Consider the following 16,948-nt stretch of genomic DNA (forward strand, 5'->3'; position numbering starts at 1 on the left):
AGTAGCCATGGGCAAGCCTATGACTGCCCTGTCCACATGGGGTTTAAGCCTGTTCACATGGAGCACCCTGTGGGGCTCCTGGGAGTTCCAAAGTCCACCAAGTAGGTGACCTCTCCCTTCTGCTCAAGGATAGTATGGGGTCCACTCTACTTATCCTAGAGAGCTGCTGGCGCCACAGGCTCCAACACCCATACTTTCTGTCCTGGCTGGTAAACAGTCAGTACAGCCTTTTGGTCATGCCAAGCTTTTTGTAATTCTTGACTTACCTCAAGGTTTTAGCTGACCTTCTTCATGTACTCAGCCATCCTGGAGCGGAGACCAAGTACATTGTCTACTATGTCTTGCTTGGGAGGTTCGAGAGGTAACTCCATTTCTCCTTCACCAAACACAAGGGACCCCTAACTGGATTCCCAAACAAAAGTTCAAAAGGGCTGTAGCCAACTCCCTTTTGTGGGACCTCTCTGTAGGCAAAGACAAGGCAGGACAACAGAACATCTCATTTTTGCCTAAGCTTTTCTGGGAGGCCCATGATCATGCCCTTCAGGGTTTTGTTGAACCTTTCATTTAACCCATTGCATTGTGGGTAAAAGGGTGTGGTACATTTTTAATTCGCTCCACACTCCTTCCACATTGCAGTGATATAACTGGACATGAAGTGTGTATCTCTGTCAGTTAAGACATCCTTAGGTAAACCCACTCTGGAAAAAATTCCCAAGAGGGCCCTGGCCACCACAGGAGCTGTGGTGGTCCTAAGGGGTATTGCCTCTGGATATCTAGTGGCATGGTCCATCACCACTAGAATGTAACTGTGCCCAGATGCAGTTGGAGGGTTCATGGGACCAATTATGTCAATCCCAATCCTCTCAAAGGGAACCCCTACCACAGGTAGTGGTATTAGGGGGGCCTTTGTGATATCATCTGACTTGCCACTGGCTTGACAGGCGGTAAAGGAGCGACAAAACTCCTTTGTGTCCTCTGACATATGAGGCCAGTGAAAGTGAGGGGTAAACCTATCTCAAGTTTTACTTTGGCCTAGGTGTCCTGCTAGGGGAATATAATGTGCCAAGGTGAGTGGAGCCCCTAAACTTCAGAGGTATGACCAACCTCCTGGTGGCACCAGGTTTGGGGTCTCTACCCTCTGAGTAAAGGAGTCCCTCATCCTAATAGATCCTGTGGGATCCACTGACACTCCCAGCAGCCTCAGCAGCAGCTTGCTGTCTGGGGGGTTCAAGAGAGGGGCAGGTTTGCTGCTCCTGGCTCAGTTCTGCCCTGGAAGGTCCCCTGTCCCCAAGAACTCAACCTGATCAGGTTCCAGTTCATCTGAGACAGTTTCTTCACAGGGACTGGAATCATCTCCCTCAAGAGACTGGTCCTCTCTCTGAGCCTGGGGAGAACACAGCCTTACCCCTCCTGCTCCTTCTCTTGGAAGGCACCTGGTCCATCTTTTCAGGATCCAGGGCCTGTTCAGTAGACATCAGTTTGGCTTGTGACCTGGTCACAGCAAACACATTTGCAGAGATACCCAGCATTGCTGCACAGTCCTTAGTTCCACTTCAGCCAAGGCTGAAGTTTCCAAATCATTGCCCAACAAGCATTCTACTCGAAGGTCTGAGCTAACCATAACTTTCTTTGGGCCAGTTACCCCTCCCCAGCTGAAATAAACAACTGCCAATGAATGATCAGTCCTGACATTGTTAGCATTGGTCACTTGAAACATCTCACCAAGTATGATGTGATCAGGGTCCACAAGATCTTTTGTCACCATAGTGACACTTGCACCTGTGTCCCTGTATGCCATGGCCTCCTTACCATTAATCAAAGGCTGTTCTCTGTATTTGCCCAAGTTACTGGGACTGACAAATAAGGTGGCAATATCCATGCCACCATAACAGACAGGAACAGCCTGAGCTGGAGTTCTGACTACACCAGAACCTATCTCAGAGCCCAAGGTTAACACTACTATTCCATTGTTCCCTGTACCACCACTTGAAACTGTACTGGGGGAGCAGTTGCCTTAGAGGCAGTGGTGGGTGGAGTTGAATCATTGGCCTTTGGACAATTGGCATATTTTGTCCAATGGGTCTTTTCTTTACATAAGTAACACCAAGGTTTATTTTTGCCTTTCCCTTTGTTGGATTGTGACTCCCCCCCAGATGCAGGGTTTTGGGGCCCTGGTGAAGACTTTACTCTTCTCCCCACCCTTATCTGAAGTTTTGGAATCTTGCTACTTTTGGTCACCACCATGGTTCTGGTTTTTCTGCTTCACCCTGGTCCTGACCTACTTATCTGCCTTCATTCCCAATTCTTGGAGAGAAGTCAGATCAGAGTCAACCAGGTATTGATGCAACAATTGATTTTGGCAATTATTAAGGATCTGCTCCCTCATAATCAAATTGTACAATCCCTTAAAATCATTCCCTTTGCTGCCAAGCAACAAGCCTTCCAGAGCCTTAATGGCACTATCCACAAAGTCTACCCAGTCCTGATTCTGTGCCTTCTGGGTGTCTCTAAACGTAATCCTATACTGTTCAGTGGTTAAGCCAAACCCATCAATAAGAGCACTCTTCAGCACTTAGTAATTGTCAGCATGCTCTTCTCCAACAGTGAGGAGCTTATCTCCACATTTGTCAGCAAAGGAGAGCCACAAGACAGCTGCCCACTGCTCGAGGGACCCTCTGAACTAAACAGGCCCTCTCTAAAGCAGTTATCCATTTATGGATGTCATCCCCAACATGGTAGGGAGGGACAATCTTGCTCAGGTTCCTATTGTCAAAAGAATGCTCCTTAACTCTACAGACACTGTTGCTACCACCATGGGACTCTAGTCCCAACTTTTTTCTAGCCCTCTAGACTTCGAGGGACTCTTTATCAAGGGCCGATTGCTCTTGCCTGAGCCTAAGCGTAGCTTTCTCAAGCTCAAGAAATTGGTAATCCGTCTCATAAGAGTGGTCCCTCTTGCTAAATACAGATGTCCCTACAGACTGTCCTGAGTGATGTGATTCTGCAGAGGGAGATCTGGATCTCCTGGGTAAACTCTGCACTCTTCCAGGAGGGGTGAAGAGAGGGCCATGTTGGCCTTCTTCAGCATCTCCCTGAAGATCTGAGTTGTCCAGGTGGGACCCATCTTGGTCCGCCTGGCCAGGGTTTGAGTCTAGGTCATAAAAGGTTTCACCTCCTGACCTGTCTTTATTCCCTGTCCCACCCACTCTTTCCTGTTCATCTGACCCAGGGGTCTTCCTAAGGTCATCTAACAGTAACACCTCAATGAGATGTTGAGTGTTGGCACTTCTCCCTGTCATCAACTCTCTATAGGCACACAGGGCTTTCAATTCTTGGATTTAAAGCTTACTGTATCTAGAAGGCAGAGAGCCACTGGTGGCTTCTCCTTTAGTAGACATAATAAGTGTGGTGTGGTGTGTGCACCTACCTAACCTAGTGGGAAAATAAACTCTCTTAGCCTGGAGAAAGGGTGTGCTAGGCCCTTGACTTACCCAACCCTGAGTTCAGTAGAACTTACTTATCTAAGCTAGGATTATATGTACCTAGTACTTAGTGGTTTTCAGCTAATCAATACAAAGATTTATCTGGTAAAACAATGCAGGCTTGAATCCTAACCGCTGCACACCAATGTGAGAAGTTGGACCTGGTATATGCTGTCCACTAATTAAAGTGGGCACCTTGCACCAGTCCACACAACCCGTATGGTGATTTAAGAGGTCAAAGATAACCTTAGAAAGCTATCCAAGTGGTAGCTGTGGAGAGCAGCCTTCAGGCTTAGTCTTGAAGGAATGTTAAGCAGCTTGTTTTACCAGAATGCAATCTTATTCTATTGGTTAAATGAAAGCCCACAGTAGTTATAAGAATATATATTTATTGTTGGAACATATAAGGTTGGAGAGCCACCCGTGGATACCGAAGTACCAGAGTCTTCAAAGAAATGCTGGAATGAAGAAAAGTGTCCGGTGGAACCCACAATTGGATTATTGAAGGAAGGAACCTGAAAGCAGAGGGTACTGAGTCTGGGTCACTCAGGAGTGACCAGGGGCTCGGTAGACGAATGCCCACCAAAGTCGGGTGATTCAGGTGTGAAGAAGAAGACCTTGACTCTGCAGCCACAGGAACCAGGAGAAGTCGAAGACGACCAGGAACCGTATACAAGCTGTCCCACAAAGGATGTCAAGTGCTGAGGGGTCGGCGTTCGGCGGAGCACCAACAAGCCTTGGCAATGGCAACCCACGAAGAAGGTCAAAGAAGGTCACGGTCTGGCACAGCAGGGACTAGAGGACTCACCACAGCAAGGGGAGTCAGGCCAGGCTTGGAGTAACCAGGGGAGCCCAAGAAAATCAGTGTTGTCCCTCAAATGTGCACAGAGGAGGGGCTATCGATAGCCAATGCACGAAGTTGGGGAACAACAACAAGCATATGCACTTGCAAAGGTACACGGTGCACAGGGGTTTGGGTAAAGCGGTCCCCACGAGGGATACTGGCCTCAAACTCGGTGAGATGGCAGCTTTACCTAAAGGAACGTAGGAACTCACCTCCTGTGTTGCTGGAGCCTTCGGAGTCCGCAGGAGCTCAGGATCAGCAGACCGGTCAGTTGCGAACGGTGCCTGCGAATGCAGGGAAGTGACTCCTTCACCCCAAGGGAGATACTTCAGTTGTCCTTGATGCTCCACAGGTCCTGCACAGACCCTGTATGGTGCACAGGCACAGACAATTCTTTGGACAGAGAGGCAGTTGAAGTCCAGTGAAGTCCAGAGTGTCCAGACGATCGAAGGTTAGTGGTTTCCTGATTAGAATCATGTCCTCGTCGAATCTAGGGTCCTACAGCCAGGTAAACCCTTTTGTACCCACAGGAGAGGGTTGGACAGATTCAGGGTGACCCTCCCTGGTGAGGGTCAGGACAGTGGGGAGGATACTCCCATGTCCTTTGTCCAGTTTTGCATCAGAGCAGGAGCCAATGGCTCCCAGAACTGGTTAGAGCTGAGCTATGCACAGGGACACCAAATGTGCCCCTCGTGCAGACTTTCAGGCACTTTGGAAGTGCACCCACCCAGCTCCAATACACTAAATCCTCCTCCCTGTGAGAGTATGCTTATTGTCCTGCCTTCCCCTGCTAGAGCTTGGCTCAGCAGCAGGAGGGCACAAATGTGTCTCTGGTCGGCAGCAACCATTTTGGTCTGCCCGGGTCGAGAAGGCTGGTACCGGAAAGACCAGTGACCCCTCGAAGTCGCTTCAGAAGGGTGGAATCATACTTCCCACACTGGATACCAGTGTGGAGGTATGATTCCAAGGTGTTTGATACCAAACACGACATGTCTTGTTTCAGCCGTTTTCGAGATAGCATTTGCCGCAAGGTTATAATGCACCTCTACTTATATGTCTGGCTGTGTCACAGACAACCCGGGAGAATGGTCTCCGTAGGCTGCATAGAGGCTCATGCAGGGATACCCTCTGATGGAAAACCGAGCACCCTGCCTTCAGGATTGTCAAGGCCTGCTATAGGGGTGACATAGGTTTTAAGTGTAGTGACCTATAGATATAGTAAACCTATATTTAAAGTAAGTGGTGCAAGCACCAGCTTACACAGGCTGCAATGGCAGACCTGTAGTTCCATATTGCATGGCCTCTTAAGGGTGGCATAATACATGCTTCAGCCCATGGGAGGCCTCTGGGGTACCTATGCCCTGGGTACATGTGTACCATATACTAGGGACTCATAAGGGTACCCCAGTGTCCAATCTGGAATGTACCTAAGTACATGTCATTACATGTCATTGCATTTTAGGGAGAAAACAGATAGACTTTGTTCCTGATTAGCAGGATCCCAGTCAGACTAGTCAAAAACAGTGTAACATCAAGCAAAAAGTGGGGGTAACCATAAGAAGCAGATCCTACTTTCCTACAGTCGACTTCTGCTCTCTACTGACTACATGCCAAATCTTCTTTTCTTCAGGGTTTGAATCTAATACTTAGTCTCAAACTGGAAAGCCTTGCTCCTCTTCAGAAGATGGGCCTCTGCACCATCTCTCAGCTTTTTGTAATGTTTCTCTTTGTTTGATTAGAAAGAGAAGAAAGTTAAGTGGGTGAATACAGGGATTGTTTAAAATGCATTGGGCTACAGCTGACGTTTCTAAACATTGGACACAAAACGTGTCTTGAATTTAGGAACCATTCAATGTCATTTGCGCTTGTGGCTATTGCACATAATTGAATCCCTATGTCTGGCATCAAAACTCCTCATTTCACATGAGTTCTTAATAAGGGACTGTTTCAACACCACAGTGCAATGTGTAAAAAATGATTATGTGATGATATCAACATTCTGGAGTCTGTTAAAAGCATGTTTGCATTTTTTGAGGCAAAAAAATGTAATTTGAAAATGATTGCCCTCAGTAAATCTTTAAAGTCATTCATAATATGATTTTCAAAGATTACACAGTAACAAAAGGTATGTTTTAGCAAATTAAAGGCAATTGGTCTTTGCAGTAACATAGCTTAGTAAGATCAGCACTTGTTTTTGAAGTCTCTATGTGATCTTCAAGTCACAAGATGAAACCCAGAAAGGTTGCCTCAGCCTTTCATTCTTCGAGTCAGAAACATGAGTACTAATTTGAATCCGGTAATATTAATGGACATAAAAATCTTGCATATAAAATATTGTGGATAAAAGTACTCAATAAATAATAGATAATTAGTAGTAGATCATTGTTGATATTCACCTAACAATGGATAGTGCTTGAATAACAAAAGCAGTGAACGTATTAAACTGTTGCTATATCTGAATCACTCAAACAATGTAAGTTCTGTTCCATCAATTCATAACGCCGGTTTAGTTGACCCACCTTCACATGACTGTCCGACAGCACGGAAACCCTCCTTGCAGGTACAATCCTCTACAGATGTACTTCCTGGTGGAGACGTATGGTTGACATCAGGGCATGCAAGGCATGTGCTTATGCCTCCAGGGTAGCCTTCAGGTTTGTATGTTCCAGAAGGACAAGCTAATAAATAAAAAAACAACCATTAAGCCTCAGTAGTTTAGCAGAATTACCATTCAGCAAAAGCCTGAGAAACACTGCAACTTGTGGGAAATTACTACACAGACCTGCTTATTTAGACTACACTAAATTCACTAGGTAAAATCTGGAAACATTTTGCATGATAAAAAACAAAATAAAACTGATTTCCAAAAGAATTCAAGGGTTTGGGGCGTAGTACTACAAGCATACTTTGTTTACGTACCCTCAGATGACTTTGTGAATCTACCCAGAAATGTCCAACTTTCTATTAGGAAAAGTGCAAAGAGGGATAATTGTATATGAACATCTCCTGAATTTTCACATTATATTTACAGTTTAGATGTTTTGAGGCAAATTTACAAAAGCCTATAAAAGTATGTGAAAGAGTACTGAAGGAAGTACTTCTTTATATTGCTAAGTGCCTTTATGAGTAGGCATTACAATTTTGAGTTTTGCAGCTTGGAATAGGAGGTACCTTCTTTATCGTACCTTCAGACCTGTGAAAGTAAGAATGCAGAATGCGGAAGTCTAATTGGACTGGTAACACTGTTACAACATTGAGGCCTCATTTTAAGAGATCATATAATTTAAAATATAAGATAAGAGAAAATACAAGCAAAAAAATATAAAAATACATGCATTATTGAGATTAACTTATCTCTCCTTGGTTGTGGTTTCTTTCCTCCTTGCTATTGATTTACTTGACCTTGAATTCTTCTTGGTTATCTTTTTTTTTTTGTAAACAACTTTACTGATTATTGAACATACAGAAGCAGCTGGACACATTTGACCATTGTATTCACAGCGTCACAGATTATCTTTGCAATGATTAGAAACAGGTATGCACCCCAGTCACAACCCCGACATATAAATTATACATTCATGTACTTAAGCGGGATCAGTTATAATCAGTATAATTGGTTCATCCATTTACCCTATACCATGCGGTATTTAGCGGGACATTCCCGGGTTTCAAATAGGGGTTTCTCTTGTGCGGTACACCACTCCACTCCCTGGTGCCATCTGGCTACACTTGGGGGTTTGGGTTGTGCCCATGTGGCGGCGATATCGTGTTTAGCTACTGCGATGGCTGTCCCTAGGAACACCTTGTCTGAGCGGGACCCGTCCAGGCCATCCATAACCCCCAGAAGAAGTCGTGTGGGATCATGGGGAACTTGCCAGACCAGGATGTGTGTTAGCATGGACTCTATTGCAGTCCAGTATGAGGCCAGACGCGGACAGGTCCAGGTCATGTGGTAGAAATCTGCCGGGTCATGGCCGCAACGCGTGCAACCCGGAGAGGGATGCAGGACCGCTTTGTAAAGGTGCTCTGGGCTAAGATAGGCGATGTGTAAGTAGTATAGTTGAATTAAGCAGAGTCTGGCTGAGGTTGTAATAGAGTTAGGGGCCATAAGGGCGTCGCACTAGTCCTCTTTCTCCAGGGGGCCCAGCCATCCCTCCCACCGGGTCCTGAGTGGGGTGAGTGATGTCGGGCTATTGTTAATCAGGGTACGGTATATCTGAAACACCCAACCTTTCCCCAGGTTACCCATCATGACCTGAGCTTCTAGTGGGCTGAATTTGGGGAGTGTCGTACCCGTGGAAATGTGTGTGCCAAGGGCATGATGTAGCTGCATGTACTTACAGAATTGTGGGGTATGAAGAGTGTAGCACCCTTGCAAGTCTTGGAACGTTCTGATGTGGTCCCCCACCCATACATCTCCCAGAGTGATAGGCCAATGTGATCCCAATGTGTGAATCCCATGAGTGTTGCCACCTCTCCCAGCCACTTTCCATGCCAGAGAGGTATCTATTTGCTTAGTTTCTGGTCCCAACATGTGTGTGTTAGGGCCGTGCGCCAGGCCACCAGGACCGACCTAGTGATCGGCGGCATTGCTGTGGGTATTGGGCTTCCATATAGGAATGCTTGAATCTGAGGAAACTCCAAGTCTTTGAGTTCTCTTTTATAGGCTGGGTCAGACCAGCCCCCGGTGAACCAGTCGTGTAGGACCAAAAGTCGGGTAGCTATGTAGTATAGGTGTAGGTCAGTCATGCCCATGCTGCCATCGAAGGGCGGGATCCGACATCGGGTAAGGACGATGCGTGATCTCGCCCCCCCCCACCCCCACAGCAATCTCATGGCCACACCGTCCATCTCCCTAAACCAGCTGGGTGGGAAGTGAAAGGAAGTATTCTGGATAATATAAAGGAAGCATGGAAGGATCATCATTTTAAACAGGGCCACTCTCCCCAAAGGGTTGAGTGGCAGGGTCTGCCAGCGCTTGAGGTCTTCTTTGCTTTTTTTTAACCAGTGGGGTAATATTTAGCGCCCATTCCAATTTGGGGAGCAGGGCAATCCATATCCCTAGATATTTGAAGGTTTGGCTCCTAATGGGGATGGATGCTTGCCAGTCGAAGCATTCTCTGGTGGGATGAAGGGGTACTAGCATCGATTTTGCTGGGTTAAGCTAGAGTCCCGAGACGCTCCCAAAGGTTTGGAGGGTCTGGAGACATCGGGGGCCAAAGTTGGCCAGGTCCGCCAGGAAAAGCAGGACATTGTCCGCGTACAGGGCAATTTTGTCGATGTGGTGGCTCTGTCACGCCCAGCCCTTAATAAGGTTGTTCGACCGAATGAGGCATGCCCAGGGCAAATAAGAGAGGTGAGAAGGGACATCCCTGTCAGGTGCCTCTTTGGATGGCGAACGCTTCTGACAGGGCCTCGTTAGTGAGCCCTCTGGCTGTGGGGTTAAAAGAAAGGACTTAAATGAAGAGTCTAAATTGTTGACCCAAGCCCATCGTCTTTAGAACCTCCTCCAGGTAAAGCCAGTCCACTCTATTGAAGGCTTTTTCAAAGTCGACAAGAAGGATCGTCAGGTAGGGTGTTAGGTGTCAACGATGCAAAAGAGCCAGAAGGAGGCGCCTCAGGCGGTGTTAGTTCTGTGTGCTGGCATGAAGCCACATTGGTCTGGATGAATTAGTTTGCTCAGAAGTAAATGCATGCGCTGGGCCAGTATCGTATTGTTCACCTCAGTGTTGATCAACGAAATGTGGCGGTAGTCCGCACAAGAAGAGGAGGGCGGCTGGGTTTTGGAGAGCACCACTATGGTTGCCACTTCAGTCTCTCGGGGAAATGACCCAGTCTCTGCAACATGCCGGTACAATTCGACAAGGTGGGGGACCAGTAGGTCCCGATAAGCGGCATAGTACTCCTGTGGGAGGCCATCCGGTCCTGACGTTTTCCCGCTTTTAGTGAAGAGATTGCATTGTGTATTTCTTCTGAAGTGAAGGTGAGATCTAGATCTGCCGCTTCAGCTTCCATGAGGCAGGGGAGCTGGACGCCTGCCTGATTAACTATATCTGGGAGGCAAGCATCAGGTTTTTGTAGTTCGCAAAGGCCTGTGCGATTGCAGGTGACATGTGCCTAGTGACCCCTGAAAGATCCTGGACTTCAGGGATTATTCAATTGGCCAAGGGGTAAGAGACTAGGCTGAGAAGCAGCCTCCCATTCTTGTCACCCCATCCATACACTCAGGCTACTGAGGAACACCACAGCATCTTGGCTGACTCTAGGGAGATGTGTTTAATTTCATCACGTATGGCTGCGAGTTGCCTGTCTGTCTGATCGCCTGGGGACTTATTTGGTGCTGTTTCGAGCTGTGTCGCCTGTGCCTTGAGAAGAGTTAGATGGCTGGTCTGAGCCAGCCGGCACGTCTGCACCTGGCCTCCGGCAACGCTTCGGATGATAGCTTTACATGGGGAGGGGACCGATCCCAGATTCGTAAGGAAGTACTGACGCACTTCCTCCCCTATCGCTTTCTTGACCTCCTTATCTTGCAAGAACCAGGCGTTTAGTCGCCATAGTGGACGAGGCGTATCAGGGGCGTATCAGGGGTTTCACCTAAGTGTTAAAGCAGGGCTGAGTGGTCCGAGATCCCGCAGGGGAGGATAGCAACGCCGGATACCTTTTGCCACTCAGAGGCAGGCATGAGGACCATGTCAATTCATGAGTGCATGTGATGCGCCGCTAAAGTATGGGTATATTGAGAAACACGGGGTTCCAGATTCTCCAGACATCGCATAGGCCACGGGCAGCTGCCCAGTCGACCAGCTTCTTTGCATTTCTTATTCTAGTGGGAGCGGGTGTGCCAGTTGTGTTGAGCAGGGATTTCATGACTGTGTTAAAATCCCCCCTATCACCATCTGACCCATGGGTAAGGCAGTAATAATGTCAGTGAGGTGACGCAGAGAGGAGGCGAGTGTAGATGGTGGGATGTATGCAGATAACAAGTTAAGGGTGGCCCCTTCTAGCTTCCTGGACAAACTGATGAATTGTCCCTGAGGATCTGTGGTGATGTGGTTGGGTGTGTAAGGAAGGCCTTGGCGCAGCAGGATTGCAACCCCTCGGGACCCTCGCTCAAATCCAGAGTGCCACACTATATCAAAGCCATACCTTGCCAGGAAGGGGCATTTAGTTCCCAGGAGGTGGGTTCCTTGGAGCATAAGTATATCTGGGGTGTGTCTCTGGGCATATTTAAGGGCTGCTGTCCGTTTAATGCGGTCTAGCAGTCCATTCACATTCCAAGACAGAATCTGAAGGGGTTACCCCTAGTGAGTGTTCATGGCATACCAGGAGTATGGGGCGAACAGAAAATAGGACAGTGAGACCCCCGGGGACTGGTGTACTTTTATAGGAAAATACAGTTGCACTCTTTGCCCTGTGGGGTACGTGATTGTGGCGCTTGAGTGATGGTCAGATGTTGAGGTGCAGAAAACAGTGAAAATGAGAAACATTGGTAAATCCCAACATAAAATTAAACAGAGGACAACGGTCTCAACCCTCCCCACCCCGCCTCCTCCCACTTACTTGTGGAATGGAAGCATCTGTCACCTAGCAAAGTAAAACATAACTGGTTAGACTAAACTAAAATGTTTTATTGCGTGGTGGACCCCTCTATGTTATCAGATGCAATATTAGCTTTTGACAGTTATCTCTGTGTTCTTTACTGCCACTAGAAATGTTTCCCCTGTCTCTTTCCGTTGGAACCTCTCGGTTTCGCCTCTTGGTGATGGCGTGGAGCCTCAAATCTTAGGGCTTCTGGAGAGATCTTAGTCTGTGGATGCCGGTCTACAGTCTTGGAAGGACTCTGTGTGGGGGACGGTTAGTCATCAAACCATTTCGATAGCAGGGAGGGAAGTTTGATGGCCTGGTGGTGTCTTCGGGTTACTGAGCCACCACGTCGGTGATATGGAAGTCCCCTTGCGTGTTCCTTTGCCTCTATGCGACTGTGTGCATCCCCTACATTGTCTGGGGGACAGCGGACCAGTTATGTGTGATTTGGACGGCCCAGGTGAGGATGTGGAACGGGCCCGGAAGGGTCGTTCTTCAGTTAGCCAGGTCCATGCTGATTGTAGTGGTTCGCAAAAATGTGTTTTGTTTTGGAACACAACACGGAGACGGGATGGAAAGAGAAGTCTATATAGGAGCCCCAAGATTCAAAGTTTCTGCTTGACCTCTGTGTATGAGCACCACTGGGCCTGAACCTCCTTAGTGTAATCTGGGAAAATCATTATTGTCTGACTTTGGAACTTCAGAGTGCCTTGGGCCCGGGCCGCACTCAGGATAGCGTCTCTGTCTTTAAAGTTCAAAATGCGGGCAAAGATGGGGCGATGTGGGGCTCCGAGGGGTGGTTTAGGCACAAGAGAGCAATGGGCCCGCTCGATAGCGAACCACGGCGACAGTACATCCTTGGGCATCCATGATGTCAGTCAGCTCTCAAGGAAGGCTGCCGTTTGGTCTCGTTCAGCCCCTTCCGGGAATTCGACCAAGCGGAGATTGTTGCGCCACGACTGATCTTCGGCGTCTTCAGCCCTTCTGTGTAATTCGTTAGTGTGGGCTCGTAAGTGGGTTACCTGTTCCTTCAGTTGACGGATGTCATCTTCAGTGGTAGAAATGCTGGACTCTGCTTCCGAAATACGAGCTGTAGCGTTGCGCAGGTGTTGGCGAATCAAGGCCAAGCTGGCCACTGGAGTTGACATTACTATTCTAACTCCAGTGAGTGCAACAGTAGGGAAAGTGTTGGATAGCAGAGGAGTAAAAATTACCATTCCCACTCCAAAGAGTGCAACAGTGGCGAAAGTGTCGGATAGCGAAGGGGTAAAAATTACTATTCCCACTCCAGTGAGAGCAACAGTAGGGAAAGTGTTGTTTAGCGGAGGGGTAAAAATTACTATTCCCACTCCAAAGAGTGTAACAGTAGGGAAAGTGTTGGATAGCGGAGGGGTAAAAATTACTATTCCCACTCCACTGAATGCAACAGTAGAATAACTGTTGGATAGCATAGGGGTAAAAATGTTTGTTCCCACTCCAGTGAATGCAACAGTAGGGAAAGTGTTGGATAGTGGAGAGGTAAAAATTACTATTCCCACTCCAGTGAGTACAACAGTAGAGAAAGTGTTGGATAGCGGAGGGGTAAAAATGACTATTCCCACTCCAGTGAGTGCAACAGTAGAGAAAGTGTTGGATGGCGGAGGTATAAAAATAACTATTCTAACTCTAGTGAGTGCAACAGTAGGGAAAGTGTTGGATAGCAGCAGGGTAACAATTACTATTCCCACTCCAGTGAGTGCAACAGTAGAGAAAGTGTTAGATAGCAGAGTGTGAGAAAGTGCCATCTTTCTTGCATGGTATGCCCCCACTTTTTGCTGAATTGCTGATGTACTTTGACTGTGTGCGCCCTGGGCTCCTGACAATCAGGTACCCAGGGCCTGTGTTCCTTCCATAAAACTGCATGACAACCTAAACCCAATTGGTATCTCTGGCCACATGTCAGCCCCTGGTAAATGGTACCCTAGGTACCCAGGGCCTTGTGACCAGAGAAGGCCCATAAGGGCTGCAGCACCCTTGGAGGCCCTGCACCCTGACACACACACACTGCCTTTGCAGGCTGAGTGTCTGGGTGCAGAACAAAACAAAAAGTCCACATGGCACTCATCCCTGTGTGCCATGCCCACAACACACACTGCCCTGGCATACCTCAGTCACCCCTCTAGCTGGGTGCCCTATGCCAGTGGTGTGGGTACAGGTGCATGAGCCCTGTGCCCTTACAGTACCCAGGTCCATTCCTGGGCACTGTAAGTGCAGTGCTGCCATTAAGAGTATATGGTGCTGGTAGGTCGTCAACACGATCTCCACAGCACCATGATGACAACACTGAAGACTGAAATGTTTGGTATCAAACTTTTCAGCACATTAAACCCGCACTGATGCCAGTGTGGGATCTAATGTACAATGCACGACAGAGGGCAACTTAAGAGTTGCCCCCTGAACCTAACCTACAATCCATGTCTTGTCTGAGGGGCTGCCTAGACTGCCACACAGCAGACATGTTGCTGGACCCCTGGGTAGAGAGCCATCCGCTCTCCTGGGCCTGCAACAATGCACATGCTGGGCGAGGTGCTAGGTCTCCTCCCCCAGGATGGGCAGGGGAAGCTTCAAAGTCATGCCGTCTTTGTGAGCTTCTCCAGGCCACTTGCTGTACTCAGCAACTGGCCCCCACTGGTCGTGACCCCCACTCCGGCTGCAAGACTGGTAGGAAACCCCATGGAAGGAAAGGGGGTGTGCCAGCCTCTGCCAACCCCACTCCTCAGGTGGGGGAGGCAAGGTGAAGCACATCTCTGGGCTCTCGCCATCTTGAAGATGGGGAGCCCTGCCCAATCAGGACTAGGCTACTGCCCCCCTCTCACAGGAGAGTGGCAGGATAGGGGTGTACCCACCCCAGGGAAGGGACCCATTGGTCACTGCCCTTTACCTACCTGTAACACCCCTAAATTTTGTATTTAGGGGCACCCTGAACCTTACTTCCTCAGATCCCGAATCCGAAACAAGCAAGAAGAACAAGAAGAAGGAAGACCTGCCGTGCAGCTGCAAACAAGAGGAAGACACCAACTGACTTGGCCCCAGCCCTTCAGGCCTGTCGACCCTCGAACCTGCTCCTCCTGAAACCCGGCGTCTCCAGTGGTCAGCAACCTCAAAAACCCCGGAGGACCTAACTGCCTTGTAACTCTAAAAAGACTGGGACTCCCACGAGCAGTGGTTCTGCTCAAAGCAAGTAACAAGCCCCTGGCGCCAACCAGGAACCGCGACTCCTGCACACTCTGCACCTGCCAAGCCTGGCCTGTGCCGGAGTGGACAAAGACCACGAGGACGTACCCCCGGCAACTGTGACCCAGAATCCAGCACCCAAGGACCCACCTCGACGCTCCTGACAACGCCTGCAGCCTCAGAACCAGGGACCCCTCCAACCGCGACCAGCAGAGAGTAAGATTTCCCGACGCCAAAAGGCACCCCTGTACCCGGCGCCCTGCGGCCCCCTGTGCCCAACTCCTGGGTGCCTACCTATCCTCCAACTACCCAACTTACCTCTCGAAGTGGTGGTGGCACCTGAAGAATCTTCGTCCCCGAGCTTGCAGTCTTTGTTCGTCCTTGAGCTTCTCCATTGAAATCCATTGAGCACCCGACGGCTCAAAAGCACCCAGCACCCAGCCGCCCGAGTGCCCCTGGGAGTGCAACCTTTATCCTAATCTACTTCCCCACTTGCCCTGAGCAAGTGACCAGGAGCCCAGCTACCACAGCCGCGTGGCCTGCTTGCCAGCAGCCACCAACCAAAGGCCCCCTGCCCGCCGTAGAATAACATTGGGCCTAACTCTCTCTGCACCCAGCTGCCCCTGTGCCGCTGAGGGTGTAACAACTGTACCTACCTGACCCTGGGAGACCCCTGAGTCTATGCCCAGAACCTTAACTCTGCCAGTCGAGTACTTACCCAAAAGCCGATAACTCACTTTTCTTCCATAGGGTAACATTGACTGGTTTCACTTGGAAGTTCTTCTGTGTCAAGTTTTGAAACTTTAAAATATTCACCTAAAATCAGCCAAATTACATAAACAAATTTACTCACCTGCTATCAGGAGAGATCCCAGTGCTGGATCTTGGTGCCCAGCACTGACCCTGAAAAGTAATTACAACCATACTTACCTATAACTTGAATTTCCTCCATAGGATAACATTGCCTTTTTTTTGCTAGAAATTCTTCTGTGTCGATTTTTGAAACTTACAAATATTTGCTAAATATCGCCTGTATAACAAAAACGCATTCTTTCAACTGTTTACAGGAGATGCACCAGGGCTGGATCCAGGATCCAACACTAAGATGCCAATTCCGATCCGGGTCGGAAGGGCACCGAACGCAATCCGGCCGGAAAAACTATGAGCCGTACGTGTGTTTTCCGTCCGACTCGTAGTGCTGTACGAGCGAGCAAGTACGATGCGAGCTACATGAAATTCACCGACCGAGTCATTTCCGGGTCCGAACCGCTCCATACGTCTCGGTCGTAAGCTAGCGGTGTCATGCAATGGATGCGATTCACGACCGAGCCAGCACGATGCACGCGTCGGACAGCCTGTGCGAGCCGGAGTGTCCGGCTTGCAAATTGTCCGGGTGATTGCCTTTGGAGGTCCGCGTCGGACCCCCTGTCACCCGCAGCCCTACGACTCGGACACAGGGGGAGACCCACGGGTCTTCCTAAAACAGGCATGTATGGTGCGGATGGCACCGACGTGTACCCACTGTAGGGGGTGCCCTTGTCCGTGACATACCCATTCAGTCAATGGGAGCCCATGTACGCGTCGTACGACTGGCTCCCATTGACTTCTATGGGAGTCCAACTGAACCGAGTCCGACAGCATACGGCTGCATCGTACTCGCTCGGTCGGACTGCAGGACCCCGGCTCGGTCGGAAAACACTCCGGAGTGCTTTCCGACACGGATCGGAATCGGCCCCTGAGTAAGAAAAAGTAACGATAACCCTACTTACCTGCTAAGTGAATTTCCTCCCATAGGATAACATTGGTGATTCTATGTGAAAATGTT

The 16,948-nt window shown here is 48.9% G+C and overlaps 1 protein-coding gene across 5 annotated transcripts in view; it reads right to left on the reverse strand.

The window, feature by feature from the left end:
- The window catches only part of SVEP1 (sushi, von Willebrand factor type A, EGF and pentraxin domain containing 1), a 1,063,460-nt gene that overhangs the window by 660,229 nt on the left and 386,283 nt on the right, over positions 1 to 16,948 (reverse strand). For all 5 annotated transcript variants that reach the window (XM_085641350.1, XM_085641349.1, XM_085641348.1 and 2 more), the window contains exon 4: positions 6,846 to 7,004. In XM_085641350.1, coding sequence (XP_085497476.1) covers positions 6,846 to 7,004 — 159 coding nt within the window. The remainder of the gene's footprint in view (positions 1 to 6,845; positions 7,005 to 16,948) is intronic.

Source organism: Triturus cristatus, chromosome 2_2 (assembly GCF_964204655.1).
Source record: "Triturus cristatus chromosome 2_2, aTriCri1.1, whole genome shotgun sequence".
NCBI lineage: Eukaryota > Metazoa > Chordata > Amphibia > Caudata > Salamandridae > Triturus > Triturus cristatus.